The 15,439-nt window shown below is 45.0% G+C and overlaps 1 protein-coding gene across 1 annotated transcript in view; it reads left to right on the forward strand.

The window, feature by feature from the left end:
• Positions 1 to 15,439, forward strand: part of ACADSB (acyl-CoA dehydrogenase, short/branched chain) — a 44,573-nt gene that overhangs the window by 14,570 nt on the left and 14,564 nt on the right. Inside the window, exons 2-5 of the mRNA XM_001926297.4 lie at positions 10,452 to 10,608; positions 11,019 to 11,119; positions 14,001 to 14,207; positions 14,731 to 14,901. Of these exons, the coding sequence (XP_001926332.2) occupies positions 10,452 to 10,608; positions 11,019 to 11,119; positions 14,001 to 14,207; positions 14,731 to 14,901 (636 nt within the window). The remainder of the gene's footprint in view (positions 1 to 10,451; positions 10,609 to 11,018; positions 11,120 to 14,000; positions 14,208 to 14,730; positions 14,902 to 15,439) is intronic.

The raw sequence follows: 15,439 nt of genomic DNA on the forward strand, positions 1-15,439 counted from the left end.
TTGAGCCCTGGCCTTGCTCAGTGGGTTAAGGATCCAGCATTGCCGTGAGCTGTGGTGTAGATCACAGACTCGGCTTGGATCCCACGTTGCTGTGACTGTGGTGTAGGCAGGCAACTACAGCTCCAATTAAACCCCTAGCCTGGGAACCTCCATATGCCACAGGAGCGGCCCTAGAAAAGGCAAAAAGACAAAAAAAAAAAAAAAAAAAAAAAAGAAAAAGATTTCTGGGGAAGATCAAAACCACAATTAGGTCAGGCATTAAATCTAGGTTTTGCCAACATAGAAAAAAAAAAAAAAGCACAACCTGAATGTTGAGCGTGCCGTTTTATTTGGGGCAAAATTAGGACTTAAGCCCGGAAAACCGCCCAAGGCAGCGAGGGAGGAGCTAAAACGTAAGGGAGTTTTTGCAACAAAGGGCAGAGGGAATAGGAACATAAGAGGCCTGGGCACCCTGAAATCATTCCTTTGATATGCACCTCTGTTCTCCGGGCCAGGATCCTCAGTCTCCACAGCCTGCTGGACTCACCTGGCTCTCACCCCTGGAGGTGACTGCATTCACAGAAGACCGTGCCATTCTTTGTTTTATCCCTAACTACAGACCCCAGACCCCGGCTGAAATACGGCCCAAGGAGGAAAAGGGGGACCCTCAGGGTATGATAAAGGCGAGGGGGAGGTGGCTGCAGCACACACGCATTTTACAAAAGTTTGTTGCTGATCTCCTGAAGGGTCACAAGGAGAGACGTCACCATGAAGGATTTTAGCGTTTTTCTAGATATGAGGAGGTTCAAGAATGGGGCACAGAAAATCTTCTAAGACTATCCCACTGTCTGAAGACAGGTCTTCCAGTTTTCCAGCGCTCAGAGGGCCTCACTCCCGGTGTTCAGCCTGAGTGCTTCTCAGGGATTGTTTCGGGTCAGCAGCTGCAGTGACTCATGATTTAATCCGCATAGAGGCCGATGGCAAGTGCCAAACTCAGTTCACAGTTTGGTTATCATGCCTTTTAGCACAAGTGGTGCCATTTTGGCTCTGTGGTTTTTCTTTTTAACAATAAATTTATATTTGGGTCTTTCTCCACAGTCCCCACAACTTTGGAATTTCCTAGTAAAAGGAATGAGAGTGTCTTTTGTTATAATATTTGGTTTCTTGTCCTCAATTCTAGATTAGAGCCATAAAGGTGAAATGGGTGTCTTGTTACTCAGAACAAGCCCCTTTCAACCACTCTGAATTTATGTTAATGAGGTGGCTTTTGGAAAGCCCCGAAGTATTGGGGCTGGTTGCCCAGGGCATGAACCACATGATTGGATGGTTGGCACTTTCAGTCTTATCTCCCAAACTTCTGGGGGTGGGGGGGGGGAAGAGGGGCTAAAGGTTGATTCCGTGGTTGCTGCCCCATGATTGAATCAGTCGTGCCTGTGTAATTAATAAACTCCGCATGGAAATCCGAAAGGACGAGGTTCAGAGTTCCTGGGTGGTGAGCACATTGAGGTGCTGTGAGAGCAACTGCCTGTTCCCAAACTCTGCCCAGGACATCTCTTCATCTTGTTACTTGAAAAGCTGGTTTCCCCTCTCAGTAAACATAGAGCTAAAGGACATTTTAGCCAAAGATCTGGAGAAGGAAGGATTGATCATTCGTTGCAAGTGAGGAGAACATGGAGAACTTATCCCAAGCAGGGTCTCCAAGGGCAAAACTGGGGAAGTTTTAAGCTAAGGACACATACATGCATATTCATGAGGGGGCTTGAGCGAGGATAATTAGCATAGAATTGAGTCCAAGCTTTAGTTGATGGAAGGGTCAGAAAGATCAAAGTCATCCTCTCCCTGGGAGGAGCCTTAGTTCCTGCTGAACTTGCAAGATCTGTATCCGATTGTTATATATATTCCTTGAGGAGCAACTGGGCCTATTTATTTTATCACTGAACTATGGTTTCTTGACTGTTTTTCCTTTGTTTCCAGTGTTCACTCACTTTCCTTAAGATCACTAACTACTGAGATCTGTTTTAGGGCAAGCATTGTGACCAGGCTTAGATCACAAAATGGCTTAAGCCAAAAATGACTTCTCATGTCAAGAAAGCCATGCCTGATCCTCTTCTCCGGGGATCTGCTACCCTCTCTGCTTATAATCTGGCTGTTCTTGAGTGGTATCCTTTTATAATAAACCAGTAATCCCGTAAGTAAAGTGTTCTAAATTCTCCAGGGCTACTCTGGCAAATTAAATGAACCCAGGGAGGGAGTACTGGGGACTTCTTATCTATAGCTGGTGGATCTGAAGCACAAGTGACAACCTGGGCTTGTGATTGTTGTGTTAGCACCCTTGTGGGGCTGAGTCCCTTTACCTGTCGGATCTGGCACTTTCTCCAGGTGTTCCAAACTCAGTTTCAGCTACTTGACACTCAGAAGCCAATAATCGAGAGGCAAGTGTCAGTAGAAAGATGCTTTAATCAGAAGAGCTCGCAATCTGGGGAGAAGGTGGATTTATGTCCCAAGACCAACTCCAAAGATTCTGCTAGGCCGTGACAGCTTTTTCTTTTTTTCTTTCTTTTTTTTTTTTTTTTTTTTGCTTTTTTAGGGCCACACCTGTGGCATATGGAGGTTCCCAGGCTAGGGGTCAAATTGGAGCTGCAGCTGCCGGCCTACACAACAGCCACAGCTCAGCAGGATCTGAGTCTCCTCTGCAACCTGCACCACAGGTCACGGCAACACTGGCTCCTTAACCCACTGAGTGAGGCCAGGGATCAAACCCGCATCCTCATGAATACTAGTCCAATTTGTTTCCGCTGAGCCACAAAGGGAATTCCCGTGGCAGCTTTTAAAGAGAAAAAGGAGGGGAAAACTCTCAGTGAATCATCCAGGCAGGAGGTTGGCCTCTGCGTCGTTCTCCACAGCATGCAGACTCTGACCGACCTCGTAGCGTGTTATCTTGTCCACATGGTCTGCCTGCAGAATCAGGATTGCTAAGGGGGCTGTGGCAGGTAGGGAGCTAGTCATTCTAGAAAAAGAATCTACAGGTGAGGCCAGGCATGGCGTGCATTCAGGAGAGCGTTTTTCAGGACTTGGATTAAATTGCCTTGTGATCTTGATGCAGGTGTGTCATACCCCCGAGACCAAAGGTATATTCCTTAAGCTTCCTTTTGAAATGAATACTTGGAAATTGAACAACTTAGAGTCATTCCTTGTCCTTCTCCCTGACCTAATTGCACCCTAAACACAAGCACCCAGAAGCTAAAGGTTAGGCACCCTGAGCATAATGGCCTGTGGGTTGATGATTAGCACATGAGGTTTTGCAGGAATGTTCTAACCTCTGATCAATATGCCCTTTGCGCAAGGACTGTTATTCTAGGCAGTCACCCAGAAGACCGTCTCCTGGCCGAGATCAGGCCGAGATCTCCTGACTCCAGCTTTGATGACCAAGATTCCCCCAAAGAAAGAAGAATGCATGTTTGTCCCAATCCTGAATCCTATCTGAAAATCTGTTTTTCTCCTTTTTACTATCAAATTCCTTTCAATTCTTTTCAGGACGGTGGCAGGGGGACATACACAGTCTTTAGGGCGTTAGCCCGCTGTGACGCTGCTTTGCCTGGCAAAGCAATAAAGCTATTTTTTTCTCCTTTACCCAATACTCTGTCTTTGCGTTTCAGTTTGGCACAGGCAGACAGATGCCGAATTCTCAATCTCGTTCAATTATTAGGTTCTTTCAAGGTTGAGGAAGACAGAAATGGGTAAACAGGGAAGGGGCAAAAAAGTTGCTTCCACAGGTAGATGGTGTTGGAATTGCGTTGAATAGTAGGACACTCGGTGGCGCTGGGAAATTGCTTGTTGGTGTGAGGCAGCCCCTCAGTGTTGGAAATTTGGCCCTGGAATTGTTGAAGTGAATCACACAACCGCACTGAGAAGTGGGTGGGGAAGAAAGAACTTTCTGAAACAATGTTTTGCCTGGACAGAACTGGACACGAGCCTTGCGCTCTAGTGGATGAATTTGATTCTCACAGTGATGGGTAGCAGTTCTGAAATAATCTTATATGTGTGCTAAGTTTGAATAAGCAAATTCAACCTAAATTGTGGGTCAGAGGCAGGTTTCTCACTGTCAGAAGTTACACTAAACCAGGCCCACTGTGGAGTTCCCACTGTGGCCCAGTGGGTTAAGAACCTGACTGCAGCAGCTCAGATCGCTGCAGAGGTGTGGGTTAGATTCCTGTCCCGTGCAGTGGGTTGAAGGATCTGGTGTGGCCACCCCTGCACCTCAGGTCGCATCAGTGTCTTGGATTCAATCTCTGGCCCAGGAACTTCCAGATGCCTCGGGTGCGGCCACTAAAAAAAGAAAGGAAAAAAAGCCAGGGAACAAACCTTGTGAACTCTGGTGCCAGAATGGAATCAAAATATGAAAAAAAAAAAAAAAACACATTCATACACACGTGCAGTGAGGAGAGAGCACCTGGGGGCACAGGTGGGGGAACCAATGAATATAGGGCTTTAAGGTGAAGCCCCCTTACTACACCAGACTGGGTCCTTTGGAAAAGCTGAGATGGGTCGTCACAGCTTAGCACAACTTCTCTCCCATGTCCTTTTTCTTTGCCTTTCGTATGTGTGAAAGCGTCCCGATTTAAAGCACTTTAAGGATGTTTGGAACAATTCTTTGTTAGCTGGAACATGGTGGAGAAGGATTGTGATTAACATAATGGCCGAGTTAGCAAAAAGTATACACCAGAACACCCGACAGTCAGGCATTCCTGACCTGTGCCTAAACGTAGACGGCAAAGTAATCAAATTCATAGACTTCTTCTCAAAAAAAAAAATTTTTTTTTTCTTTGTCCACATCTATGACATGCAGAAGTTACCAGACCAGGGGTTGAACCTACACCACAGCAGTGACCCAAGGATCACAGGGATGCTTAACCCAGTGAACCACCAGGAAACGCCTCAAAATGTTTCAAAATGCGTAAAGTAAAATAGGACTACGAAGGAAGTCAGTTACATTAAACGTTGTAAAAATATTTTGGAGTTCCCGTCGTGGCGCAGTGGTTAACAAATCCAACTAGGAACCATGAGGTTGCATGTTCCATCCCTGGCCTTGCTCAGTGGGTTAAGGATCCGGCGTTGCCATGAGCTGTGGTGTAGGTCGCAGACGCAGCTCGGATCCCGCGTTGCTGTGGCTCTGGCATAGGCCGTGGCTACAGCTCAATTGGATCCCTAGCCTGGGAACCTCCATATGCCATGGGAAGCAGCCCTAGAAAAGGCAAAAAGTCAAAAAAAAAAAAGTTATAAAAATATTTTATATTGCCACATAAGAACATGTACTTCTTAAATAATATCTAATTTCTTTTGGTGACTATCTCAGATACTCCCAGTCCTACTGTAGCTTGTACCTTCATTCATAAAGAAGGGGGATGTGATATTTCAGTTAGAAGTTAGTGAAATAAAAATATAATTTTCCCCTTATCCAAGTTCATGGACTTTGTTGTTCTGTCCACAGGAGTCTGCAGACCCCAGGTTTGATCATCAGGACTTCTTCTTTTTTTTCTTTTTTTGTCTTTCTCTCTTTTTTAGGGCCACACCCACAGCATATGGAGGTTCCCAGGCTAGGGGTCCAATCGGAGCTGTAGCCGCCAGCCTACACCAGGGCCTCAGCAACGCAGGATCCGAGCCTCGACTGTGACCTACACCACAGCTCACAGCAACGCTGGATCCTTAACCCACTGAGCGAGGCCAGGGATCGAACCTGTGTCCTCATGGGTGCCAGTCAGGTTCGTTAACCACTGAGCCACGACAGGAACTCCTGATCATCAGTACTTCTAAGTGCAGCAGAACGCTGAGCAGTTGAGTAGGAAACAGATCAGACTCAGGCTTCTGAAAGTATTTGGCAAGGCATAAATAACCCTTTTTCCATTCAAGTAGCAATTGCTGCTCTATACAAAAAAATGTGATGATGTGGTGCAATGGGTTATAACTGTGGAAAATCATTTTGATGGAGTGGGCGCCCAAGTTGCAGAGGCCGAGGTCAACACTGGAGGGCAGGGGACAGCTGAAAATCATCATCAAAACCTTGGGCTGAATTGATAAAGGCAAGGAAGGGAAACATTTCCTTTATTAAAAACTGCCATGTTAAAGGTAAATGGTTTTTTCCTTACAAAAAAGGACAGGTGTTGTCTTTCAATGCTTTGGTTCAAAATGGATTCCAGGAGGTCCCACTGTGGTGCAGTGGGTTAAGAATCTGACAGCGGCGGCTGTGAAAGCACAGGTCCAGTCCTCCCTGGCCTGGAGCAGAGGATTAAAGGATTTGGCATTGCCACAATTTAAAAAAAAGGATTCCATTCACTTAACACATCCAGCCACTGTGTTTAATGAGTATCTTCGGTGAGCTCACCCTAAGCATGGTTGCCCTCTATTAGCTCATCTTGTGGCCAAAGTAATTGCCGTGTGTTGAGACTAAGGCAGTCATAGTTGTGTCAGCGGTGGAAAAATGGGCATAGTGGGACCCACCGGCTTCTTAAGTTGCTCAGGGTTAGATGTTCTATTAAAGATAAACTTTGGGGAGTTCCTGTCATGGCTCAGTGGTTAAAGAGGCCGACTAGTATCCATGAGGATGCAGGTTCAATCCCTGGCCTCGCTCAGTGGGTTAAGGATCTGGTGTTGCCCTGAGCTGTGGTGCACGTCACAGAAGAGGCTCAGATCCTGCTGAGCTGTGGCTGTAGCTTAGGCCAGCAGCTGCAGCTCCAATTAGACCCCTAGCCTGGGAACCTCCGTATGCTGCGAGTGCATCCCTAAAAAAAAAAAAAAAAAAAGAAAAAAGATAAACTTGGGTAGAAAGTTGATGACACAATGAGACAAAGAATTCTGTACTGAGTTAAGTAAATCTCCCCTAGAAATAAGAAATGTGGGCAACGTATTGCAGCGTGATGGGCAGGTTTCATGAGCGTTTTGTGGAAAAGACTGGTTGGCCCATTCATTCGCTCAAATATATATTGAGGGCCTCATCCAAGACCGCCAACGGCCATTGGGCAGAATTTCGCCCACACTCTCCCTTCACGTAACTCCGCCCCTCCTCCCTCTCTTCTTTCTTTGGCTGCTGTGATCTCGCCCCTTCTCCTGTCACTTAGCAACACTCCCCTGCCCCCCCAGCCCCTAAACACTTGCATTTCTGTTTTCTTTCTTCTTTCTTTTTTGGAAATTTCGGGCTAGGGATGGAACCCTTGTCACAGCAGTCACGCAAACTGCCAGATCCTTAAGCTGAAGTGCCACAGAATGGCACACTTGCACCTCGTATGCCATGTCTCCTTACCCTGCCTTTTTACTCTTTTCGTCTGTTTCTTCAGGAGAAGGTATGATCTCATGTCTTCCCCTTCGCGTTTTTTTTTTTTTTTGGCTCTTGGGGCCGCAAGTTCCCAGGCTAGGGGTGAAATTGAATTAAATCGGCAGCTGCATCTGCCAGCCTACACCACAGCTCACAGCAATGCCAGATCCAAGTGGCGTCTGCGACCTACACCTGCAGCTCATGGGAACGCCCGATCCTTAACCCACTGAGCAAGGCCAGGGACTGAATCTGTGTCCTCATGGATACAAGTCAGATTCGTTTCTGCTCAGCCACAATGGGAACTCTATTCTGTTAATTGTTTGTTGGATAAAAGGAAAACACATTTTTTTAAACCGCTTTATCGGGTATTACTACAATTTGTTCTCTTTAAGAGTATGACAGTGGTTTTCAGTAAATTTACAGCAGTGCGTAACCATCGCTTTGATCCAGTTTTGAAACACTTTCATCACCTCTGTCAGTAGAAGGAAGATATTGCCTGCCATATCAGTAAACAAAGGATGTTGCAAGTGTCAAACCATCACATAAACAATCACACAATGGTGAACCTAGGGGAACTCAGGGTAGAAAGAAACAGGATGCCTGCCATCTAGCAGCCCAGACAGGGTAGCTGAGGAGATTCAGGATAAGAGAGGACACTGGCCCGGGGCAGCTCGAGGTGCCTGTCAAAGGAATGATTTCAGTGAGCCCAGAATTTTGTGTCTTCCCATACGCAGAAAATGGCCAAATTCCTTAGCTTGGGATATCTGTTTTTCTCTAATTAAGAGTAATCTTTTGGGAGTTCCCATTGTGGCTCAGTGGGTTATGAACCCTGGTATCCACGAGGTTGCGGGTTCAATTGCTGGCCTCCCTCAGTGGGTTAAGGATCTGGTGTTGCCATGAGCTGTGGTGCAGTCGCAGAGGCTCGATCTGTTGCTGCTGTTTGACCGCGCTAGCCTGGGAACCTCCATATGCTGTGAGTGGGGCCATAAAAAGCAAAGGCAAAAACAGAAGCAAAAAGAACAGCAACAAAAACAAAACAAAAGAGTAATCTTTTGAGTCCTGACTATCTGTTTTTTTTTTTTTTTTTTTTGTCTTTTTGTCTTTTCTAGGGCTGCTTCCCATGGTATAGGGAAGTTCCCAGGCTAGGGGTCGAATCAGAGCTGTAGCGGCCAGCCTACATCACAGCCACAGCAACGCAGGATCCGAGCCTCCTCTGCGACCTACACCACAGCTCAGGGCAACACCGATCCTTAACTCACTGAGTGAGGCCAGGGATTGAACCCTCAACCTCATGGTTCCTAGTCAGATCCGTTAACCACTGAGCCACGACGGGAACGACCCAACCATCTGGTCTTTGTGGCAGAAATTCCTGTATATCCTGGCTTCTCCCTTCCGTCTTCAGTCCCTCTGAGCCGTCTGAGAGTCCTCTCTCCCGGGCTGTAGTCCTCAGAAGATCCACCGCATAAACCCTGTTAACTTTTAGGTGCATTTCTCTTCACTGACACCCCAGGGATGGCACTGTGCTCCTCTGCGGTCACTCCGCACCCTCGCCCTCGGCCTCAGGCAACCACTACTCTCCCTTCTGTCTCCACGGATTTGCCAGCTCTGGAAATTTTGTACAAACACACATAACACATAGGATGTTTGGTGGCTGGCTTCTTTCAGTAGCCTTTTTTTTTTTTTTATGTTCAGGAAAAGACTTAATTCCTCATTGGTTTCCCCTGTATGAGAATGCTACGGTATACAGTTGGGCCAGGTGAAGCAGCATTTGAATTGTAGCAAATTCATTGTTGACTTGAAGTTGAAGGATTTGGGACCCTGCAGCAGGGGGACACAGTCACTGCAAGGAAAGCTAGCTTTGCACTTGACCTGGGTGACAGCTGCATCTCCTTCTCTTAGGAAGCCATCGCTGACTCTGTTCTTAGGGAATGGGGTGGAAGAGTCATCACTGTGGATTGAGGTCTAAGCTCTAACCCTGTGGCAGGGACCAAGAGGAGACCTGTGCCAATCCTCTCCAAACTCCAAGAAGCCATTGTCCACATTTGCAGGGAAGGAAACCAAGACTGAGAGATTTTAACTGAGAAGTTAAAAACCACTTGTCCAAGATCACAGGATTAGTAAATGTCAGGTGGAATCTAGTTCTTTTAGACTTCAGAGCCTGTTTTTTTTAACCCGCACCTGCAGTGTCTCTCACTAATAAGAAGCTGGAAAAACAAAACTAGCTATGGATACCAAAAAAAAAAAAAAAAAAAAAGCACAGCTGTTGCAGCCATGCAGGGCAGGCAGGGACACTCTGCTCCTGTGGCTGCCCCTGTGCCCTCACAGAGCCGCTCCTGTGCCTCTCTGCCCCAGAGAGATTTCTCTTCACAGTGGTCAGCTGGTGCCGTTATAGTCTGGTTACTACTGTTATAGATGGTCTGGTTACCCTATCCAAGAAATCAGAGGAATGTGACATTTTAAGAATGAGTTCTGGAGTTCCCGCTGCAGCACAGTGGGTTAAGAATCTGACTGCAGCAACTCGAATCGCTGCAGAGGCGTGGGTTCAATCCCTGGCCCGGCACAGTGGGTTAAAGATCCAGTGTTGCTGTCACTGTGGTGTAGGTCGCAGCTGCAGCTCAGATTCAATCCCTAGCCCGGGAGCTGCAGGTGTGGCCATAAAATTTTTAAAAATTAAAAAAAAAATAAAGATTGAGTTCCATCTAGAAAGTTCTGTTTCCTTGAAGGTAAAGATTAATTACCTGGAAAATTTGTTTATTTCAACAGCTCATTGCAGGATAAGGTAGATATATGTTCACAAGCCAAGTTGTGTTTTTGGTCACAAGATGGTGAATTTTTTTTATTTTTTTTTTATTTTTGGGGGGTATAGTTGATTTACAGTGTTGTATTCGCTACAGGGGTACAGCAAAGTGAATCAGTTGTACATGCACATACATCCCTCCTTCTTTCCCACAGAGGTTTTTACAGAACGTTGGGTAGACCTCCCTGCGCTGTCCAGTAGGTCCTTGTTGGTTAATAAGCTGGTGAATGTTAAAATGCCCTGCATTAATCTCTTATTTTGGTGAAAGAAATTATCGGATTGGGTTATAAAATATTCCCAAAGAAACTGATGTGCCATTGCTGTTCTTTTGTGAATGTGTTCCCTATTCAATGGGGACCGTTCCCACAGCTAAGAACAAACTTCCCAACTTGCCTGTCTTCATGGAAACATCCTCCTCGTGTCCTGAAATCCTCCCAGCCAGCTCCACTCAAAACAACAAATAATGGCCTGTCTTACAGCCCCCTGCAGACATTTACAGATGAGGAGATGATGATAAAGAACACAGGTGAGTAAACTCAGGGTCACCAGTGTTCTACAGCTTTTTTGTTTTTTTGTTTTTTTGCTCTTTAGAGCAAAAGGTGCGGGTATGGGAGTTCCCAGGCTAGAGGTCAAATCAGAGCTACAGCTGCCGGTCTACACCACAGCCATAGCAACTTGGGATCTGAGCCGCGTCTCCGACCTACACCCCTACACCCGCAGCTCATGGCAACGCTGGATCCTTAACCCACTGAGCGAGGCCAGGGATCCAATCTCCATCCTCATGGAGCCTAGTCAGGTTCATTTCTGCTGAGCCACAACGGGAACTCCATGAATGGAATTTTTAATGTTAATTAAAAAAAATTTTTTTTAATATTTTTTGGAAAAAGTTAATACTAAAGACTAATCACTTGTTTTTTTTCTTTTTTTCCCCTACAGTTAAAAAATTTGCCCAGGAACAAATTGCTCCTTTGGTTTCAAAAATGGATGAAAATTCAAAAATGGAAAAATCAGTCATAGAAGGATTATTTCAACAAGGGGTATGTAATTAACGATTCTTCCAATTTTGAACTTTGTAAAATACCTTCCAGCATTAAAAAGTATGCATGCTTTTAACTTTAGGAATTGTAGTCATAGCATAACTCATTCTTCATTTCCTGGTCAGAATGAGCTGTGTTCTCTTTGAGATCTTAGTTTAAAACTTTTAATTGAATGAACATTTTTGGTTAGAAATACTGTATGTTTTAAGTTAAAGTTTAGAAGCAAAAAGTGATTTCTTTGGACCCGTGGTTGTCAGTTGGGAGCTATTTTGTCCCCCAAAGGACACTGGGAAATGTTTGGAGACACTGGTTGTGTGTCACAACTGGATGTGCTACTGGCATCTAGTGAGACAGAGGCTGGGGACGCTGCTAAACATCCTACAGTGCACAGGACAGCCCACCCAGACACACAGGTGCCAGCTTAGGAATGCCAAGGTTCAGAGCCCTGCCTTAGTACACTGCATATCTACCTGAACCCCTGTGTATGTGGAAAACTTAGAACCAAGAGCTGGTATTTGATTCCTACATTCACCAGGGCAACCAGTTTCCAACTTTTCAAGTCCCATAGTCCTTTCGTGGAAGCACCACACAGATAAAAGTAGAAGTGTCCCGGCTGTGGATAGAGGGAGAGGTTATCGGCATAGGAGCTCCAAGGAGAACATTTCAAAATCATGGCGCTCTTCATCTCTCCCTTCTCTGTGAGTGTGAGGGACCTTTATTTTTTATTTGGAATACGAAGGCTATCCCAGAACTAAGAGCTCCTGCTCAGAGCCTCTGGCTGAAACTTGTCCTGTTATCCTGTTTGAAAATTAGCTTTTCCACTTTGCTGTTTTAAAGAGACCAGCTTTTTTTTTTTTTTTTCTTTTTTTTCTTTTCTTTTGTACCATATATAGTAGCATTTTTCCAACTTTCTTTTAGCAGTGAAACTTTTGGAAAAATGGAATCTTACCTGGAGCCTCAGTGGATCCTAGAGCATCTGTGAGCCCACTTCTCAGCCAGGTTTCATCTTCATTGTTTGCAGAACCTCCAGGCTTCCCTGGGAGATCTTGGGGTCCCAGGGTTGGGACATCCTTGTCCCCAGGGGGTAGTTCTTGGAGGCAGGGGTACCCAAAGCCGTAGTTGCCTCCAGCTCCACGATCTGCCCTGCTGGAATGGCACATCCTCTGGAGAGTCTGCCTCATTGCACGTCCTGCCCAGCCATTCTCGGCCTCGTGTGTCCCAGCTCTGCAGAGGTCATCTGCCATAGTAGCTGACAGATGTTGCCAGTGGGGAGAAATTGGTGACCTTTTTAGAGAAGCAGTGTCTCTGGCAGCTGTGAAGATATGGTCAGTTGTCATCCTGCCCTCCGCAGTCTTCAAGTGCACCCCAGTCTTTGAATGATTCCTTGCAGAGCATCGGTTCTGGTTTTCTCTACGTTTCTGTCCTCCATGTGCTTCTGACCTCCTATCCATCAGCTTAAAACAGGCTGCAGCCATCAGCTTAAAACAGGCTGCAGCATGATGTGATTGCACAGTGCCTGGAGAGAATAGAAAGCAGCATTACCCTTTTCTCTTTTCTTTTTGTCTTTTTAGGACTGCACCGTGGCATATGGCAGTTCCCAGGCTAGGGGTCGAGTTGGAGCTACGGCTGCTGCCCTCGCCACAGCCACAGGAACACCGTATCCAAGCCACATCTGCGATCTACACCTCAGTTCATAGCCATACCAGATCCTTAACCCATCATGCTGGGCCTGGGGACAGAACCCACATCCTCATGATACTAGTTTGCTTCTAAACCCACTGAGCCCCAACAGGAACTCTCGGCATTACCCTTTTATCTGTTAACAGCTTTAGGTCGTGAATTACATGTGTACACGTTCCCTTTCTGAAATGGAGGCATTTAAAAATGGACTGTTGGAGTTCCTCCTGTGGCACAGTGGCTTAGGATCCAGTGTTGCTGCAGCTGTGGCTCAGATTCAGATTTTGGCCTGGGAACTTCCATGTGCCACAGATGTGTCAGAAAAGGGGGGTGAGGGGAAAGGACATTTCATGTTCTAGACTTAGGACTAGTTACTGAATGGTCAGGCAGTTATTGACCAGCATTTGGTACTGGGGCCTTGTCTAATATGGTTCTAAGAAATACTGCCAGTGTGGTCTGAGGAGCATCTGAACTTGCTAAAGTGGCCCAGAAGGCATGGTCATTCAGTTAGTATCTCTGCTGAAAGAGTCCAGGTGGTAGGGCCTGACCCACAGAGATTGTGCCAAATCAGACTCTAAATATTCCACTCCTTCCTGCAGTTTCCCTATTATACAGTTTCTCATTATTCCATTCTATTATCCTTATATCCAAAGCATTTTACCTCTCTCTTTTTTTTTTTTTTTTTTTTTTTGTCTTCTGTCTTTTTCAGAGCTGCACCTGCAGCATATGGAGGTTCCCAGGCTAGGGGTCTAATTGGAGCTACAGCTGCCAGCCTACACCACAGCCACAGCCATGCCAGATCCCAACCTCGTCTGTGGCCTACACCACAGCTCATGGCAATGCTGGATTGTTAACCCACTGAGCAAGGCCAGGGATTGAACCCACAATCTCATGGTTCCTAGTCGGATTTGTTAACCACTGAGCCATGATGGGAACTCCCTCCTATTTTTGTTTTTTGATCCCAAAAGGAAACAAATGATAGTTCTGGCATGGATTTTATCCTTGTCAAATATATTTAGATTTTTTTGTTGTTGTTCTTTATAACAGAGTAATTTATTTATAACAAATTAAAATAAGATACACATGTAGAATTTAAAAATTAAGAACTTAGGTGGTTACAAATTATTTTTGAACTTGCTCTTACAAGGAATTTTCCCATATAAAAATAGCTTTCTTAACCTACGTTTCCTTGTCTTTCCTTTAGTTGATGGGTATTGAAACTGAACCAAAATATGGAGGAACAGGAGCTTCATTTTTTTCCTCTGTCCTGGTGATAGAGGAATTAGCCAAGGTTGATGCATCTGTGGCTCTGGTATGTGACCTCCAGAACACAGTAATTAACGATCTGATTGGGAGATTTGGAACAGAAGCACAGAAGGCTACCTATTTGACTAAGCTAGCTACGGAACAAGTAAGTTGAAATGAATTGTTGGCTGGAGCTGATCTTTTTAACATTTAGATATTTTCAGGAGAAAAGCAGCGACAATGTTGGCTTTTTTAATCCAAGACCACAACACAGCACCATTAATTACTCAACAAATTAAAGCTACTAGAAAAATACACTCTGCCTCTCATTGGCCACTTGGAAATGTAGAGAATCATCTTTGGACAATAAAATGATTCCTTTTTTGTCCCAGTTATATTGTCTAATACCTTTGTTGGTGGTTTCATTTACACTGAGATGTCTTTCTACTGCAGTTATGAAAACCAGTTTAATTAAACTTAACATCGATATGTGTGCTTAGACTCTTTAATCTGCCTTTGACAAATAGTAGGGTATATTTTGCAAAATCGTGCTGTCTATTAATATTTGGGTAGCTACAGGCTTTTAGAAGTAGCGCCAAGTTTGATTTTCAGATATTTGTTTTGCCGTATTTTGTACGCAGAGTATACATATAGGTATTAATTTGGCATTTTTTTCCTTGCATCTGTAGTTAGGAAGTTTCTGCCTTTCGGAGCCTTCAGCAGGTAGCGATTCATTCTCTTTGAAGACCAGAGCTGACAAAGATGGAGATTATTATGTCATCAACGGGTCAAAGATGTGGATCACCAGTGCTGAGGATGCTGGGCTCTTCCTGGTGATGGCAAATGTAGACCCTGCCCTTGTAAGTTTGGAAACGGTGTGGCTCCCCTTTCCCCCAAACCTTTCTCTTCATTTCTTTTTCTTCTTTCCATTTCCTCTTTAGGACGTGGTCTTGAATTCTTCATTTTTCTCAGTACTTAATAGGTTAGACAACTCACATCTTTTCATCCTATTTACTAATTTCTTAAAATAACTATGGCAGTTAAAAGTAATTAATATTCCTTATATAGAGGATCATTAATCTCCTAATCTGTTATATAGGAAGTTAATCTTGAATTTTATAGAGTTTCAGATTTTCTTTTTAAGAATGAAATTTTTTTGTTTGTTTTTGTTTTTTGTTTGTTTGTCTTTTTTTTTTTTTTAGGGCTGCACCAGAGGCATATGGAGGTTCCCAGGCTAGGGGTGAATCGGAGCTGTAGCCACCTGTCTACGCCAGAGCCACAGCAACTTGGGATCCGAGCCGCGTCTGCAACCTACACCACAGCTCACGGCAACACCGGATCCTTAATCCACTGAGCAAGGCAGGGATCAAACCGCAACCTCATGGTTTCTAGTTGGAT

The sequence above is a fragment of the Sus scrofa genome, chromosome 14, assembly GCF_000003025.6.
Source record: "Sus scrofa isolate TJ Tabasco breed Duroc chromosome 14, Sscrofa11.1, whole genome shotgun sequence".
Classification (NCBI taxonomy): domain Eukaryota; kingdom Metazoa; phylum Chordata; class Mammalia; order Artiodactyla; family Suidae; genus Sus; species Sus scrofa.